This window comes from Pongo pygmaeus, chromosome 20 (assembly GCF_028885625.2).
Source record: "Pongo pygmaeus isolate AG05252 chromosome 20, NHGRI_mPonPyg2-v2.0_pri, whole genome shotgun sequence".
Taxonomy (NCBI): domain Eukaryota; kingdom Metazoa; phylum Chordata; class Mammalia; order Primates; family Hominidae; genus Pongo; species Pongo pygmaeus.
The window spans coordinates 11,104,837-11,123,554 of NC_072393.2; the positions used below are offsets into that span (position 1 = coordinate 11,104,837).

The 18,718-nt window shown below is 50.8% G+C and overlaps 1 protein-coding gene across 4 annotated transcripts in view; it reads left to right on the top strand.

Moving 5' to 3' along the window:
* C20H19orf38 (chromosome 20 C19orf38 homolog) overlaps positions 1 to 18,448 on the top strand; it is a 35,644-nt gene extending 17,196 nt beyond the window's left edge. For 2 of the 4 annotated variants that reach the window (XM_054463944.2, XM_054463945.2), the window contains 5 exons: positions 5,382 to 5,468; positions 7,418 to 7,445; positions 8,864 to 8,934; positions 11,803 to 11,840; positions 17,877 to 18,448. In XM_054463944.2, the coding sequence (XP_054319919.2) occupies positions 5,382 to 5,468; positions 7,418 to 7,445; positions 8,864 to 8,934; positions 11,803 to 11,840; positions 17,877 to 18,026 (374 nt within the window). In that variant the 3' untranslated portion in view covers positions 18,027 to 18,448. The remainder of the gene's footprint in view (positions 1 to 5,381; positions 5,469 to 7,417; positions 7,446 to 8,863; positions 8,935 to 11,802; positions 11,841 to 17,876) is intronic. The other 2 variants (XM_054463946.2, XM_054463947.2) reach the window with 1 other exon arrangement.
* Positions 18,449 to 18,718: the final 270 nt, after the last annotated feature.

Genomic DNA, 18,718 nt, shown 5'->3' on the forward strand with positions numbered 1-18,718 from the left:
GTCGGTTCACTGAGCTGAAGTCAGCTCACAGGGCCGACTTCAGGTATGGCTAGATCCAGGTGCTGAAAGCTGTCAGGAACCATCTGCCCCATCTCCGCTCCACATTCTTCTCTGTCTTATTGTCAGGCAGCCCATCTCCCTCTTGGTGCCAAAATTGGTGCTGTGATTTTTCCCATTTTGCAGATAAGGAAACCGAGGCACAGGAGGTACACCTTGTACACAGGTAACAGGTAGCCAGTCTGGGATGCCATTGCCTTCCAAAAACCATGAATTACACCTCCATGACATACATCACTTCCCCTCTTGGCCACATATTTTGTTTGTTTGTTTGTTTGTTTTGAGATAGTTATGCTCTTGTTGCCCAGGCTGGAGTGCAGTGGCGCGATCTCGGCTCACTGCAGCCTCCGCCTTCTGGTTCAAGCGATTCTTCTGCCTCAGCCTCCTGAGTATCTGGGATTACAGGTGTGTGCCACCATGCCCAGCTAATTTTTGTATTTTTAGTAAAGACAGGATTTCACCATGTTGGCCAGGCCAGTCTCGAACCCCTGACCTCATGATCTGCCCACCTCAGCCTCCCAAAGTGCTGGAATTACAGGCATGAGCCACTTCACCTGGCCTTTTTTTTTTTTTTTTAAATGAGACAAGGTTGTGCAGACTAGAGGGCAATGGCACAATCATAGCTCACTTCATCCTCCAATTCCTGTCCTCAAGTGATCCTCCCACCTCAGCCTCCTAAGTAGCTGGGACTACAGGTGTGCACCACCATGCCCAGCTAATTTAAAAAAATTATTTTGGAGATGAGGGTCTGAAAATGTTGACCAGGGCTGGACATGGTAGCTCATGCTTGTAATTTCCAGTACTTTGGGAAGCTGAGGTAGGTGGATCACCTGAGGTCAGAGCTTAAGACCAGCCTGGCCAACATGGCGAAACCCTATGTCTATTAAAAAATACAGAAATTAGCTGGGTGTGGTGGCATGCGTGTGTAATCCCAGCTACTCAGGAGGCTGAGGCAGGAGGATCATTTGAACCTGGGAGGCGGAGGTTACAGTGAGCCAAGACGATGCCATTGCACTCCAGCATGGGTGACAGAGCAAGATTCTGTCTCAAAAAAAAAAAAAAGATGTTGACCAGGCTAGTCTTGAACTCTTAACCTTAAGTGATCTTCCCACCTCGGCCTCCAGAGTAGCTGGGATTACAGATGTGAGTCACCATGCCCAGCATGAGCCACATAAGGTTTCTGAGCACTTACTGTGCACCAAGAACTATCTTTGGGCTTGCCCAAAGACATTCCAGGCTGACATTCCAGGCGGATGAGGACAGATGATAAACATGAAATCCAATATATATTCAACCTGCCAGCAGGGCACCAGATGAAATCCACCTGGGTGAGGATGTCATTATTTGAAGTAGAGTAGAGCGACTGGCCCCATGTTCTAATGGTCAGCCCTCTGGACTCTGAAGTAGAGTAGGGCAATCAGGGTAGCCCTCTCTGAGGAGGTGGCATTTGAGCAAAGAACTGAATGATGAGGAGGAGCCAACCATGTGGATATCCAGGGCATGTGTTGCAGGCAGAGGATACAGGATGTGCAAAGGCCCCAAGGCTGAAGCTTCCCTGGTGTGTCTGAGGAGCCCAGTATGGCTGAAGGATGGTGAACAAGGAGGAAAATGGGGAGAGGCGGGGCAGGGAGTTCACCAGGAGGATCGTGGGGGGCCTTGTAGACCACAGCAAGGATTCGATCTTTTCACCCAAGTGAGACGGGAACCCTGGCAGGGCTGATGTCCTTTTCTGATCTCTGAATGAGGAGGCTGGACATGGGTTATGGGTCAAGAAGCAGGAGGGAGGAGCCTTTGGTAGCCTTCTGTGTTACCATCAGTCAGAACTTTCCTGGCCGGGTGCAGTGACCCACGCCTGTAAGCCCAGGACTTTGGGAGGCTGAGGCAGGAGGATTCCTTGAGCCAAGGAGTTCAAGATCAGCCTGGGCAACATAGTGAGACCCTGTCTCTACAAAAAAAAAAAAAAAAATTAATTTAATTTTTTTTTTTTAGATGGGGTTCTTGCTTTGTTGACCAGGCTAGAGTGCAGTGGCGCAATCACAGCTCACTGCAGCCTCCACTTCCTGAGCTCAATCAATCCTCCCTTCTCAGTCTCCCTAGCAGCTGGGACTACAGCCGTGCACCACCACGCCTGGCTAATGTTTCTATTTTTTGCAAAGACAGGGACTCACTGTGTTGCCCAGGTTGGTCTCTAACTCCTGGGCTCAAGTGATCCCACCACTCAGCCTCCCAAAATACTGGAATTACATGAGCCACCGCGCACCTGGCTCCTGGCCAGTTTGTTTTTTTTTTTTTTTTTTTGAGACGGAGTCTCACTCTGTCACCCAGGCTGGAGTGCAGTGGTGTGATCCCAGCTCACTGCAACCTCCACCTCTGAGGTTCAAGCAATTCTCCTGCCTCAGCCTCCTGAGTCTCACTGCAACCTCTACCTCCGAGGTTCAAGCAATTCTGCCTCAGCCTTCTGAGTAGCTGGGATTACAGGCGTGCACCACCATGCCCAGCTAATTTTTGTATTTTAGTAGAGATGGGGTTTCACAATGTTGGCCAGGCTGCTCTCAAACTCGTGACCTCAGGTGATCCGCCTGCCTCGGCCTCACAGAGTACTGGAATTACAGGCATGAGCCACCATGCCCAGCTCCCCCCAATTTTATTTATTTTTTTTTTTTTTGAGACAGAGTCTCGCTCTGTCGCCCAGGCTGGAGTACAGTGGCACGATCTCAGCTCAGTGCAACCTCCGCCTCCCGGGTTCAAGCGATTCTCCTGCCTTAGAGCCTCCCAAGTAGCTGGGACTACAAGCATGTGCCACCATACCCGGCTAATTTTTAGTATTTTTTTTTTTTTTTAGTAAGAAGGGGTTTCACAGTGTTAGCCAGGATGATCTCAATCTCCTGATCTTGTGATCCACCCACCTCGGCCTCCCAAAGTGCTGAGATTACATGCGTGAGCTACCGCGTCCGGCTAATTTTTTTTTTTTTTTTTAATTAACAGGGCGTGCTGGCATGTGTCAGTAGGCTGAGGCAGGTGGATCACTTAAGCTGGGGAGGTAGAGGATATAGTGAGCCATGATCGCACCACTGCATTCTAGCCTGGGTGACAGAGGGAGACTCTGTCTGTAAAAACATTTTTTTTTTTTTAATTTTTGAGACAGAGTCTCACTCTGGGCCAGGCTGAAGCGCAGTGGCCCAATCTTGGCTCACTGCAACCTCTGCCTCCCAGGCTCAAGCGATTCTCCTGCCTCAGCCTCCCGAGTAGCTGGGACTACAGGCGCCAACCACCACACCCTGCTAATTTTTGTATTTTTTAGTAGAGATGGGGTTTCACCATGTTGGCCAGGGTGGTCTTCAACTCCTGACCTCAAGTGATCCGCCCACATCGGCCTCCCAAAGTGCTGGGATTACAGCCATGAGCCACCGCGCCTGGCCCAAAAATCTTTTAAAAGAACTTTTTCACTGCAAAAAAGAATCTTGTTGCTAGCAGAGGCCAACACGCAGCTATGACAGAGCAGTTCTCTGTCCTTCCCGGCCTCAGGCTCCTCTATCAAAGGCCCCCTTCTCTCACCTTGGCCTTGTGGTCTTGGAGTAGGGAGCTGACAACACCCCTTCTGCCCCAGGTGAATCAATGAACAAGGCTGACATTGTCATTGAGAATACCAAGCGTCTGTCTTCTTCCCCCTCCTGGCTTAGCTCCTCGCCTCCCTTGGGGTCAGGGCATCTCCTCTTTCTCCAGGAAGGGGAAGCCAAGTCCTGTGCTGAGAAGGTGACTCTGGAACTGCCACTCCCATGCCTGTGTGACTAGCTTCTGGATGGATCTCAGGGTCTACCGTTGGGCTGGGGGTGGATGTCATCTGGCCACTGGCACCCAGACTGCAAGTAATAAAAACCTGACTCACACTGGCTCTACCAACAAGAGGGGATTTGTTGGTTCACTGAGCTGAAGTCAGTTTACATGGCTGACTTCAGATATGGCTGGATCCAGGTGCTGAAAAACGACAGAAAGCATTTGCCTTCTCAGCTCCTCTTCTGTCTTATTCTCAGGTAGTTTCTCCCCCTCATGGAGGCAAGATTGTGCCCTGAAGCTTCAGATATATAGTCTCTCTCTTTTTTTTTTTTTTTTTTTTTGAGACAGATTCTGGCTGTGTTACCCAGACTGGAAGGCAATGGCCCAATCTCGGCTCACTGCAACCTCGGCCTTTTGGGTTCAATCGATTCTCCTGCCTCAGCGTCCCAAGTAGCTGGGATTACAGGCACGTAACACCTGGCTAATTTTTGTATTTTTAGTAGAGACAAGGTTTCACTATGTTGGCCAGGTTGATCTCGAACTCCTGACCTCAGGTGATCCACCCGCCTCAGCCTCCCAAAGTGCTGGGATTACAGGCGTGAGCCACCATGCCCAGCCATCTCTTTTCTTGTTTGTTTCTTCAGATGTGGTCTCTCTATGTCGCCCAGGCTGGAGTGCAGTGGCATGATCTCAGCTCACTGCAACCTCCACTTCTCAGGTTCAAGCTATTCTTGTGCCTCAGCCTCCGAAGTAGCTGGAATTGCAGGTGTGCACCACACCTGGCTAATTATTTGTGGGGTTTTGTTGTTTTTTGTTTTGTTTGTTTGTTTTTGAGACGGAGTCTTGCTCTGTCACCCAGGCTGGAGTTCAGTGGCGCCATCTCAGCTCACTGCAACCTCCGCCTCCTGGGTTCAAGCGATTCTCCTGCCTCAGCCTCCTGAGTAAGTGGGACTACAGGCACGTGCCAGCACGCCCGGCTAATTTTTTGTATTTTTAGTAGAGACGGGGTTTCACAATTTTAGCCAGAATGGTCTCAATCTACTGACCTAGTGATCCGCCTGCCTTGGCCTCCCAAAGTGTGGGGATTACAGGCGTGAGCCACTGCGCCCGGCCAATTATTTATATTTTTAATATAGACAGAATTTCCCTGTGTTGGCTAGGCTGGTCTTGAGCTCCTGGCCTCAAGTAATCCACCTGCCTCAGCCTCCCAAAATGTTGGGATTACAGGCATGAATCACCACGCCTGGCCTAAGATATCTATCCTATGCGATGCTAGCCAGAGGAGTAAAACTCTTTTCCCAGTGGTACTGCCAAAGTCCCAGAGTTAGCTCTCATTGGCTCCACTTGGGTTACATGCTCATCCTGAACCAATCACAATAGCCAGGAGAGGGGGATATGCTAATTGGCCAGACACAAAATTTACTAAGTCTCTTGGGTCCAGCTGCATTCATGTTCTTTGGTTGGGGGTTATGTGGTAAGGGCTGGCTACTCAAAGGTAACCTGGAGAGACGACACTGACCTGCCCACTCTCTTTTCTGATTTTCCTCCAGTGCCCACTTGGATCTTGGTGCTCTGCCTGAGCCTGGCTGGTGCCCTCTTCCTCCTTGCTGTGGCTGTTGCCCTGGTGGTCAGAAAAGGTAACAGCATGCAAAGAAAGCCTGGCACACAAGTTGCCAGTTGACAACTTCTGGAACGTGAAAATGTGCTTACATTCACAACTCACACCATTTTGTTTTCAGGTTCAGTAATTTGTTCATCACACCCTTTTTAAAATTATTTATTTATTTATTTATTATTTTTCTTTTCAGACAGAGGCTCGCTCTGTCGCCCAGGCTGGAGTGCAGTGGCACAATCTCGGCCCACTGCAACCTCCGCCTTCAAGGTTCAAGCGATTCTCCTGCCTCAGCCTCTCAAGTGGCTGGAATTACAGGCGTGCACCACCATGCCTGGCCAATGTTTGTATTTTTAGAAGAGATGGGGTTTCGCCATGTTGCCCAAGCTGGTCTGGAACTCCTGACCTCAGGTGATCTGCCCGCCTCGGCCTCCCAAAGTGCTGGGATTACAGGCATGAGCCACAGTCCCCGGCCTAAAAATTTTTCATTTGGAGACTCACTCTGTCACCCAGGCTGGAGTGCAATGGCAGGATCATAGCCCGCTGCATCCTTGACCTCCTGGGCTCAAGCAGTTCTCCTGCCTCAGCCTCCCAAGTAGCTGGGACCATGGGTGCGTGCCACCACACACAGCTAATTATTTATTTATTTTTTTAAGACAGGGTCTTGCTGTGTTGCCCAGGCTGGGTAACTCCTGGGCTCAAGCAATCCTCCCACCTCAGCCTCCCAAAAGTGCTGGGACCACAGGCACACACTACCACACCTGGCTAATTTTTTAAAAATATTTTTTGTTGGGATAGGGTCTTGCTGTATTGCCCAGGCTGGTCTTAAACTCCTGGGCTCAAGTGATCCTCCTGCCTCAGCCTCCCAAAATGCTGGGATTACAGGCTTGTGCCACCATGCCTAGCCAAATTGTGTGTGTGTGTGTGTGTGTATGTGTGTGTGTGTGTATATATATGTGTATATGTGTATATATGTGTGTATATATATATACATACACACACACACACACACTCATATATACATATATATATATATATATATATATATATATATATATATTTTTTTTTTTTTTTTTTAGATGGAATCTTGCCCTGTCACCCAGGCTGGAGTGCAGTGAGGCGATCTCAACTCACTTGCTCTGTTGCCAGGCTGGAGTGCAGTGGCACAATCTCGACTCAGTGCAACCTCCGCCTCCCAGGTTAAAGCGATTCTCCTGCCTCAGCCTCCTGAGTAGCTGGGACTACAGGTGCGTGTCACCACACCCAGCTAACTTTTGTATTTTTAGTGGAGACAGGGTTTCACCATGTTGTCCGCGATGACCCAGCACTTTGGGAGGCTGAGGTGGGCAGATCACGAGGTCAGGAGTTTGAGACCAGCCTGGGCAATATGGTAAAACCCCATCTCTAACGAAAACACAAAAATTAGCTGGGCGTGGTGGTGTGCACCTGTAGTCCCAGCTACATGGGAGGCTGAGGCAGAAGAATCGCTTGAACCTGGGAGGCAGAGATTGCAGTGAGTCGAGATCATACCACTGCACTCCAGCCTGGGCGACAGAACGAGACTCTGTCTCAAAAAACAAAAAAAAAAAGAAAGAAAAAAAATCTGAGGCCTTCCAAGCTGGGTGGGGTGGCTCATGCCTGTAATCCCAGCATTTTGGAAGGCCGAAGCAGGTGGATCACTTGAGGTCAGGAGTTCGAGACCAGTCTGGCCAACATGACAAAACCTCTTCTCTACTAAAATACAAAAATAGCCGGGCCTGGTGATGCGCACTTGTAATCCCAGCTACTTGGGAGGCTGAGGCAGGAGAATTGCTTAAATCCAGGAGGCAGAGGTTGCAGTGAGCCAAGATTGAGCCACTGCACTCCAGCCGGGGTGAAAGAGTGAGACTCTGTCTCAAAAAAAAAAAAAAACCGAAATTGCCGGATACAATTAGGACCAAAATCTAACACATGCTCATTTCTTTTTTGTTCCAGTTAAACTCAAAAATTTACAGAAGAAAAGGTGAGATCATCCCTGGAGACCCACAGAGGGTGGTTTGGGGATAGAAGGACACTTCCCTGGCAGGGTGGGAACTCCATGCCCCCCACAAACAGCGCCTCCAGGTGGGCATGCTGTATAATAGGAACAGGAGCCATTTATTAAGTGCCTCCTGTGTGCTGGAGGACTGTGCTAGGACTCTCTGAAGCTGGAGCTCCTTATCCTTATGGCAGCCCTGGAAACAGGCACCATGAATAGCCCTATTTTACAGAAGAGAGGACTGAGGCTCAGCACTCGGTCACAGAGTGAGCAGTTTGCCCAGGGAGAGGCCCTTCCCCACACCCTTTTACCCCCAGCTGCCAGAAAACGGTCACAATCACTCTAGATACCCACAGTCAGTTTCTAAAGAATGCCCCTGGGGTTGTGCAGTGCCCAATTGCACTGTAGGCGATGGCCCAGGTTCCTGGGCGCCAGGATGTCCTAACTGGCCCTGGTGTCAGTTTCTCTTCTCTGAGAGTGGGGAGACATCCTGCTGCCTGGAGATGAAAACCTGCTCTGGGGATTGCATCCCAGCTTCACCTGGCTGTGGACCTCCTAACCAGGAGAATATATATATGTTTTTTTTTTTGAGATGGAGTTTCGCTCTTGTTGCCCAGGCTGGAGTGCAATGGCGCAATCTCCAGCTCACCGCAACCTCTGCCTCCTGGGTTCAAGCAGTTTCCTGCCTCAGCCTCCCGAGCAGCTGGGATTACAGGCATGTGCCACCACAGCTGGCTAATTTTGTATTTTTAGTAGAGACGGGGTTTCTCCATGTTGGTGAGGGTGGTCTTGAACTCCCAACCTCAGGTGATCCGCCTGCCTCCGCCTCCCAAAGTGCTGGGATTACAGGCATGAGCCACCGCGCCTGGCTTATATATATGTATTTTTTTTTAGACGGAATCTCGCTCTGTCACCCAGGCTGGAGTGCAGTGGCGCAATCTCGGCTCACTGCAACCTCCGCCTCCTGGGTTCAAGCAATTCTCCTGCCTCAGACTCCTGAGTAGCTGGGACTACAGGCACACGCCACCACACCTGGCTAATTTTTGTATTTTTTAGTAGAGACGGGGTTTCACCGTGTTGTCCAGGCTGGTCTTGAACTCCTGACCTCAAGTGATCCACCTGCCTCAGCCTCCCAAAGTGCTGGGATTACAGGCGTGAGCCACCGCGCCTGGCCCAAGAGAATTTCCATGTTTTTTTTCCCCCAGCCGAGGGGCTGTCCCACAGTGTGACAGCTCCAGAAATCAGGATGTTACTGCTCTTCTGTGGGGAAGACCCATGGGTCAGTGGGTGCGGAGCAAAGGTTACGTTTTGGGTGTGGTTTGGGGCCAGGGCTTTCCCGATGAAGCCTCCTGACTCAAGGGGCAACCCTGGTCCCTGTCTCTTTCTCCTGAATTCCTTTGCAGAGATCGAGAATCCTGCTGGGCCCAGATTAACTTCAACAGTGCAGGTCTGTGCCTCCACACTCCTGACTCCGGTAGGGAAAGGATTACACCTCCAAATGCCATCAGGCCTCATCACACACCAATCAAATTTCTTCTGTGACTGCTTGTTCCCTTTAGGGTCAAAACACACCCTCGCCACCTCTTCCCTTGGGTTCTCACCTTCTGTCTCCTTTGACTTAACCTAAAGGTCACCTCCTCTGGGAAGTCTTCCCTGACTGCCTAGACAGGGTCTATGCCTGCTACTTATAGGACCCCAGGTCCGACCATTCTTCTTACCCCTCGGTAGAAATACAATTAGGCGGCCAGGCGCGGTGGCTTACAACGGTAATCCCAGCACTTTAGGAAGCTGAGGCGGGCAGATCACAAGGTCAGGAATTCAAGATCAGCCTGGCCAAGGTAGTGAAACCCCGTCCCTACTAAAAATACAAAAAAATTAGCAGGGTGTGGGGGCGGGCACCTGTAATCCCAGCTACTTGGGAGGCTGAGGCAAGGAGAATCATGTGAACCGGGAGGCGGAGGTTGCAGTGAGCTGAGATTGCGCCACTGCACTCTAGCCTGGGTGACGGAGCGAGACTCCATCTCAAAAAAAAAAAAAAAAAAAAAGGCCGGGCACGGTGGCTCACGCCTGTAATCCCAGCACTTTGGGAGGCCGAGGCGGGCGGATCACGAGGTCAGGAGATCGAGACCATCCTGGCTAAAACGGAGAAACCCCGTCTCTACTAAAAATACAAAAAATTAGGTGGGCGTGGTGGCGGGCACCTGTAGTCCCAGCTACTCAGGAGGCTGAGGCAGGAGAATGGCATGAACCCGGGAGGCGGAGCTTGCAGTGAGCCGAGATCGCACCACTGCACTCCAGCCTGGGCGACAGAACGAGACTCCGTCTCAAAAAAAAAAAAAAAAAAAAAAGGGCCAGGCGCGGTGGCTCACGCCTGTAATCCCAGCACTTTGGGAGGCCGAGGCGGGTGGATCACGAGGTCAGGAGATCGAGACCATCCTGGCCAACATGGTGAAACCCTGTCTCTACTAAAAATACAAAAATTAGCTGGGCATGGTGGCGCGAGCCTGTAATCCCAGCTACTTGGGAAGCTGAGACAGGAGAATCGCTTGAACCCAGGAGGCGGAGGTTGCAGTGAGCCAAGATTGCGCCACTGCGCTCCAGCCTGGTGACAGAGTGAGACTCCATCTCAAAAAAAGGAAGAAAGAAACAAAAATGAAACAGAATTAAGTGATCATTAGGTGCTTGCATATTTCATACTCATTTCCTCTGCTGGACGGCCAGCTCCATGGGGAAAGGACCATGTCTATCTCTGGGACTCCCGGGCCACACTTGCCTTCTAGAACATGCTATTCTGCCAGCTTCCCCAAGGGGGTGAAAGGCAGCCAGTCTGTCATGCAGGATGTTCTCTTGAAGGCATCCCAAGCAGAGAAATGTATTCTCTGTACTTCATTCCTGGTCCAACACACACACTTATTGAGCACTTACTATGTGCTAAGATCTGAGAGGGTCCTTTTGTAACCAAGACAGATGTGCTGTCTGTCCACAAGCCCATTCTCCAATGGGAAACAGCCTATGATGGCACCAGACTGTGTCTGGCACAAGGCAGGTGGTCTCCCGAGGAAGTGATGTTTTTCTTTTTTTTGAGATGGAGTCTCACTGTGTCGCCCAGGTTGGAGTGCAGTGGCACGATCTCAGCTCACTGCAACCTCTGCCTCCTGCGTTCAAGTGATTCTCCTGCCCCAGCCTCCCGAGTAGCTGGGATTACAGGCACGTGCCACCACGCCCAGCTAATTTTTGTATTTTTAGTAGAGGTAGGGTTTCACCATGTTGGCCTGGCTAGTCTCGAACTCATGACCTCAGGTGATCCACCCGCCTCAGCCTCCCAAAGTGCTGAGATTACAGGCAATTACAGGCGTGAGCCACCGCCCTTTTTTTGTTGTTGTTTTGTTTTTTTTGAGACAGAGTCTTGCTCTGTCACCCAGACAGGAGCACAGTGGCGCAATCATAGCTCACTGCAGCCTCAACCTCCTAGGCTGAAGTGATCCTCCCCTCTCAGCCTCCTGAGTAGCTGGGACCACAGGCACACACCACCACACTCAGCTACTTTTTAAATTTTTTTTTCTAGAGACAAAAAATTATGTTGCCCAGGCTGGTCTTGAACTCCTGGGCTCAAGTGATCCTCCCTCCTTGGCCTTCCAAAGCGTGGGGATTATAGCTGTGAGCCACCTCACCTGGCTAGAAGTGATGTTTAAGCAGAGACCTACAAGAATGGGTGATGGAGGCCGAGTGTGGTGGCTCACGCCTGTAATCCCTGCACTTTGGGAGGCCGAGGCAGGTAGATCTCTTGGGGCCAGGAGTTCGAGACCAACCTGGCCAACATGGTGAATCCCTATTTCTACTAAGAATATAAAAATTAGCTGGGTGTAGTGGTGCATGCCTGTAATCCCAGCTATTAGGACGCTGAGGCAGGACAATCACTTGAACTCAGGAACGGAAGTTGCAGTGAGCCGAGATCGCGCCATTGCACTCCAGCCTGGGCAACAGAGTGAGACTCCTTCTCAAAAACAAGAAAAAAAAAAATGGGTGATGGAGCAATTGGAGGAGAGCCTGGGGAGGAGGAGGAGCTGGCAGGTGCTCCTTCTGGAAGGCCTGAGATAAGATACCCATTTTCCCGAGGGCAGTGAGAGATCCCCCTAGGAAGGCTGTGTGTAGAAGGACTTGGTTCACTTTGTAGCTGTGAACAGTTCACCGTGCAGAATGGGTTGGAAGGGCGCCATAGAGGATGCTGGGAAATGGACCCCAGTTGCTTCCCTGTGGTCTGGGGGGCAGCGCGGGGATGGCAGGGAGCAGGGAAGTTACAACTGGCCCCCAATCCTGGGTTTTCTTTCTCTTTCTGTTTCAGACATGTCCTTCGATAACTCTCTGTTTACCATCTCCGCGGTGAGTGGTTCTTTTTCTTGGAACCAGTTTTCTGCTGACCATCCTACCGGGAGAACGGGGCGGGCTCAAGGGGCACCACGAGACTAAGTTGACCTGCTGTCTCTAAGCTGCGGGGGGGCTAGGAAAAGCCCAGAATCACTGAACAGGGACTCATTAGTGAGCCAAGAGTTGGCTGTGAAAAAATCCCAGGGGGTGTGTTGATTGAAGGTGGTGACGTCAGGCTGTCTTGTGGCCACAGGCAGGCCCCTTGGGGGTATGTCCTGGCCTGATCAGTGCTGCCTTTGGTCTGAGTCATGACAGCCCCTCAGAATGGTGACAGAGGATTCAGGGTGACCTGGTGGCCTCTCATGGAGGCTTGTGACAATCTGATGCATGCTGTGGTCGGTCCCCTCTGGGTATAAAGAAAAGCATGAAGTTGCTGGGCGCGGTGACTCACGTCTGTAATCCCAGCACTTTGGAAGTCCGAGGCGGGTGGGTCAGGAGTTTGAGACCAGCCTGACCAATATGGTGAAACCTCATCTCTGCTAAATACAAAAAATTAGCTGGGTGTGGTGGTGCATGCTTGTAATCTCAGCTACTTGGGAGGCTGAGACAGGAGAATCACTTGGACCCAGGAGGTGGAGGTAGCAGTGAGCCAAGATTGAGGCACTGCACTCCAGCCTGGGCCACAAGAGCAAAACTCCATCTCAAACAAACAAACAGATAAAAATAAAAAAGTACAAATGCCAAGGCTACCCCAAAATGTAGCTGTGCAGAGAGTCCCATAGACCCAGGTTTAAATCTCAGCCCCGACACTGTGTGACATTGGGGAACAATATCCCCCAAAAGCAGAGGGAGGGATTTCTTTTTTTTCAAGACAGAGTCTAGCTCTGTCGCCCAGGCTGGAGCACAGTGGCGTGATCTTGGCTCACACAACTTCCGACTTCCGGGTTCAAGCGATTCTCATGCCTCAGCCTCCCGGGCAGCTGGGATTACAGGCACATGCTACCACACCCAGCTGATTTTTCTATTTTTAGTAGAGACGGGGGTTTCACCATGCTGGCCAGGCTGGTCTCAAACTCCTGACCTCAGGTGATCCACCTGCCTCAGCCTCTCAAAGTGCTGGGATTACAGGTGTGAGCCACCATGCTGGCTGGCTGCGGAAGCTGCTTCAGACAGGAGATGAGGAGTCTGAGATGGGTGACAAGCAGGAGGTGGGGAAGATTGGGGATGATTGATCCAGGCTGAGGACACATTTTTGGCACAGCCCAGTAAGCTGGGGTGGAGTGAGGAGTCGAAGGTGACCCCATGGAGAACTTTGATTTTACTGCTATTGAGCTGAGACCCAGGGAGGGTTCCTAGTATATAGGAGGGAGGGGACCGGATTCAGGTGCACACAGGCGCCCTCTGGTGGCTCCTGCAGGAGGACAGATTTGGGGAAAGCGGGGATCAGGGCAAGGCAGGAGCCTGGAGACTGAAGAGCTGGGCCAAGCGTGCACCAAGGGGTGGGTGGTTTGGTCCAAAATGCTGGCAGTGGAGTTCGAAGAAGTGATCAGGTGCAGGTTAGGGGAGATACAGGGGAGAGAAAACACGGAGCTGATTTTTGATGTGGGGGCCAAGGGAGAAGAGGAGGCCAAGGAGGGCAAGGCTTGGAGGGTCAGGAGTGTGGAGTCAGCCACCGCAACCCATGGCGCCTGGGAGCAGATGGAGAGGGGAGTCTGCAGTTCGGGAGAGAGGTCAGTTCTAGAGATAGACTAGGAGTGCCTGGGATACAGATGGTAGGAAGGAAGGGGGCTTGGCACGGGCCTGTGCAGCCCTCTGAGGTCTCTGCTTCCAGAATAAATCCTGAGGCCATAAGAAAAACCCGGCAGACAGGGCTCGATCTAAACATTTCCATGAGAATCCACACCGCACAGAACACCAGCCTGGTGATGCCCCCTCTCCCCACTTTTTGAGGTAGTTTTTATTTATTTATTTTTGTTTGTTTTTTGAGATGGAGTCTTGCTCTGTCACCCAGGCTGGAGTGCAGTGGCGTGATCTCACTGCAGCCTCCACCTCCTGGATTCAAGTGATTCTCCTGCCTCAGCTTCCCAAGTTGCTGGGATTACAGGCACCTGCCATCACGCCCAGCTAATTTTTGTATTTTTAGTAGAGACGGGTTTTCACCATGTTGGCCAGGCTGGTCTCCTACTCCTGACCTCAGGTGATCTGCCCGCCTTGGCCTTCCAAAGTGCTGGGATTACAGGCATGAGTCACCGTGCCCGGCCTTTCATTTGTTTTTTTACTTTTTTTTTTTTTTTTCCTTAAATTAAGGACCAGGCGTGGTGGCTCATGCCTCTAATCCCATCACTTTAAGAGGCCGAGGTGGGAAGATTGCTTGAGCCTGGGAGGTTGAGTCTGCAGTGAGCTATGATTGCATCACTGCACTCCAGCCTGGGTGACAGAGCAAGACTTTGTCTCAAACAAACAAAAAATTTCCATATGAAAAGCATTCACATGTCAAAATATACAATAAAGTTTTCTTACTAAGCCATGCCGCTTCATCCATTGGTATTCCTTTCTGCAGACATACAGGTAACCACTGTTAGCAGCTGCACGTGGCAAATACATGCAGAGGTGGATCTGTACCTTCACCCACCACCCCTGCCAATTTTTTTTTGAGACAGGGTCTTGCTCTGTCTCCCAGGCTGGAGTGCAGTGGCACCATCATAGCTCACTGCAGCCTTGATTACCTGGGCTCAAAAGATCCTCCAGCCTCAGCCTCCCGAGTAGCTGGGACCACAGACATCCACCACCATGCCCAGCTAGTTTATTTTTATTTATATATTTATTTATTTATTTTTCTTCTTTTTTATTTTTAAATTTTATTTTATTAATTTTTTGAGATGGAGTTTTGCTCTTTCGCCCAGGCTGGAGTAAAGGGGTGTCATGATCTTGGCTCACTGCAACCTCCGCCCCTGGGTTCAAGTGATTCTCCTGCCTCAGCCTCCCAAGTAGCTGGGATTATAGGTGCCTGCCACCAAGCCTGGCTAATTTTTTTTTTTTTTTTCTTTGAGACGGACTCTCGCTCTGTCACCAGGCTGGAGTGCAGTGGTGCCATCTTGGCTCACTGCAACCTCAACCTCCCAGGTTCAAGCGATTCTCCTGCTTCAGCCTCCCGAGTAGCTGGGATTACAGGGAAACACCAGCACGCCCAGCTAATTTTTTTTATTTTTAAAATTTTTTTTTTATTTTTAGTAGAAGCGGGGTTTCACCATGTTTGTCAGGCTAGTCTCAAACTCCTGACCTCAAATGATCCACATGCCTCGGCCTTCCAAAGTGCTGGGATTACAGGCGTGAGCCACCAGGCCCGGCCTTTTTTTTAAGATACAGTTTCACTTTGTTGTCTAGTCTGGAGTGCAGTGGTACGATCTTGGCTTGCTGCACCCGGGTTCAAGCAATTCTCATGTCTCAGCCTCCCGAGTAGCTTGGATTACAGGCATATGCCACCACGCCTGGCTAAAGTTTTTTTTTTTGGAGATGGAGTTTCACAACTGTCGTCCAAGCTGGAGTGCAGTGGCGCAATCTCAGCTTACTGCAGACTCCACTTCCGAGGTTGAAGCGATTCTCCCACCTCAGCCTCCCAAGTAGCTGGGATTGTAGGTGCCTAATACCACACCTGGCTAATTTTTGTATTTTTAGTAGATACAGGGTTTCACCATGTTGGCCTGGCTGGTCTTGAACTCCTGACCTCAGGTGATCCACCCACCTCAGCCTCCCAAAGTGTTGGGATTATAGGCATGAGCCACTGCACCCAGCCTAATTTTTGTATATTTTTAGTAGAGACAAGGTTTCACCAAGTTGGCCAGGCTGGTCTCAAACTCCTGACCTCAAGTGATCTGCCCGCCTTGGCCTCCCAAAGTGCTGGGGTTACAGGCATGAGCCACCGCACCCGGCCCAGAAATTTCTCATCCTCCCAAACTTGTCCCCGTGAAACACCCACTCCCCGTTCTCCCTCCCCCAGCCCCTGGCACCCACCACTCTCCTGTTTCTGTGGATTTGCCTTTTCTGGACATCTCATAGAAATGAGATCACATGATAGTTTTCCTTTTGTGACTGGCCTGTTTCGCTGAGCTTGATGTCCTCAAGGTTCATCCATGCAGTACATAGTCTGTGTCAGAATGTCCTTCATGCCAGGCACGGTGGCACATGCCTGTAATGCCAGCACTTTGGGAGGCCAAGGTGGGCAGATCACCTGAGGTTGGGAATTAGAGACTAGCCTGACCAACACGGAGAAACCCCATCTCTACTAAAACTACAAAAAAAAAAAAAAAATTAGCCGGGCATGGTGGCACATGCCTGTAATCCCAGCTACTCTGGAGGCTTAGGCAGGAGAATCACTTGAACCCGGGAGGCGGAGTTGCTGTGAGCCGAGATCACGCCATTGCACTCCAGCCTGGGCAACAAGAGTGAAACTCCATCTCAGAAAAAAAAAAGGAAGAACATTCTTTTTTTTTTTTTTTTTTTTTTTTTTTTTTTTTGAGACAGGGTCTCACTCTGTCGCCCAGACTGCAGTGCAGTGGTATGATCTCAGCTCACCGCCACCTCCGCCTCCTGGGCTCCAGCGATTCTCCTGCCTCAGCTTCCCAAGTAGCTGGGATTACAGGCGCCTGCCACCATGCCCGGCTAATTTTTGTAGTTTTAGTAGAGACGGGGTTTCACCATGTTGGCCAGGCTGGTCTCGAACTCCTGACCTCAGGTGATCTGCCCACCTCGACCTCCCAAAGTGCTGGGATTACAGGTGTGGGCCACCGCGCCCAGCCTGTTCTTCCATTTTAAGGCTGAATCATATTCTGTTGTATGGAGACACCAAGTTTTGTTGATCCATTCAATTGTTGATGGACACTTGGGTTGTTTCCACCTTTTGGCTGTTGTGCAGAACCGTGCCATGACCATGGGTATTCAAATTTCTTTTGGAGTCTCCGCTTTCACTTCTAGTTTCCTTTTGAAGCCTTATACTGCTTTGTCGTTGGCTGAAATGATAAGGCAGCAGCTGACCTGTCTCTAGCTTTCCCCATTACCTTGCTGAGTGCCCGATATGCAACTTTGTAACACCCTTTCAGGTGGGATCGATTATTTTCTTTTTACAAACAAGGACACTGAGGCTGATAATGGGCCTAGGTTCACCCAGCTTGGGAGGGACAGGACTGTGGATGGAACCCCCAGCCTGCTGTCAACTGAGTGGCTTCAGTTCTAGCAAATTCATCTTTCTTTAGGATCAGGGTCAGGAGCCTCCAAGGCAGAGGAGTAGGTAGACTTTTGAGGAATGTTTTGCCCAGAATGGGAGGGGAGGAGGAGATAATACTATTTATTTTTTATCTATTTATTTTTTGAGACCAAGTCACTGTGTTCCCCAGGCTGGAGTGGAGTGGCAGGATCTCAGTTCACTGCAACCCTTACCTCCCGGATTCAGGTGATTCTCCTGCCTCAGTCTCCCGAGTAGCTGGGATTACAGGCGTGCACCACCACACCTGGCAAATTTTTGTATTTTTCTGAGAGGGTTTCCCCATGTTGGCCAGGCTGGTCTTGAACTCCTGACCTCAGGTGATCCACCCACCTCGGTCTCCCAAAGTGCTGGGATTACAGTCGTGAGCCACCGCGCCCAACAGAGGAGATAATATTAATGGTTGTGTTCACTTAGCAAAGAAGAGCTTATGATGTGCCATTTGCTTTATCAGTTTTACTCTTTTAAGCCTCATAGCAGCCCTAGGAAGTGGTGGGTACTAGCATTCTCCCCGTTTGGCAGAAGGGGAAACTGAGGTATAGAGGGGTGAAGCCATACAACTGAGGTTACACTGCTATAAAGTGAAGGAACTGGTGTTTGAATCCATGCTCTCTGGTCCCCAATTTAGCAGAGAGGAAGGCAGGAGAAGGGAAGACCAGGACAGGTGAGTGTGGGTGGGGGCAGGATGAGAGGAGACCTGCTGGGCTGGCAGTCTCAGGCTCAGAACATGGAGAAACCCTAGATCCTGAAACCCCAGATCACCCACTTCTGTGTTTCTTCTTACATGGACAAAGAAAACGATGCCAGAAGAAGACCCAGCCACCTTGGATGATCACTCAGGCACCACTGCCACCCCCAGCAACTCCAGGACCCGGAAGAGGCCCACTTCCACATCCTCCTCGCCTGAGACCCCCGAATTCAGCACTTTCCGGGCCTGCCAGTGAGGCTGAGGACTGGGGGACCCCCCTGTCTCCAGGCATTCGGGGGCCTGAGGTCCCTCCAGCTACTTCTGGGGGGCTGTGTCAGCCACTTTCTCAGGGAATTGGACAGAGGAAAGGAAGGGGAACCCTGGCCTTGGGATTTACATCATAGAGGAGTGGGAGAGGGGACACAGGCATGGGCCTGGCACTAAACAGACAACAGGAAGTTCCCCTCTCGACCTTCGGCTCCTCAGGACCACCAGAGAAGGAGATGTCAAGACCCCTTCTTGTCTCCCAGCTGGGCCATAAGATGTCCCAGGTCTCTGCACACCCGTGGAATTCCTCCCTTCCCCACTGGGTTTTTGAGCATAGGGTGCCCTTGGGTGTGTTGTGTGTCTGCCTGCTGGCTTGCTTAAGTTATTAATTATAACACGGGTCAAGGTGTTCCCAGGCCTCTATGGAGTGGAATCCTTCAAGCTGGGAACCTCTGGATCCCATGGTTGGATGGCTGGGGGATGGAGCGTGCCTGAATTCACCAAATTTGAAGCATCTCTCAAGGGCAGTCAGGTGGTGTATGTGGGGAGTACAGCAGTGCCATGCCGGGCTCTCTGCAACGGTACTTGCATTAGAGGGTTTAGGAGGTGGAATGACAGGGGCAAGGGGTGAGGGACATGAAGGAGAATGAGGGCCCCTCGCAGTGGCTCACACCTATAATC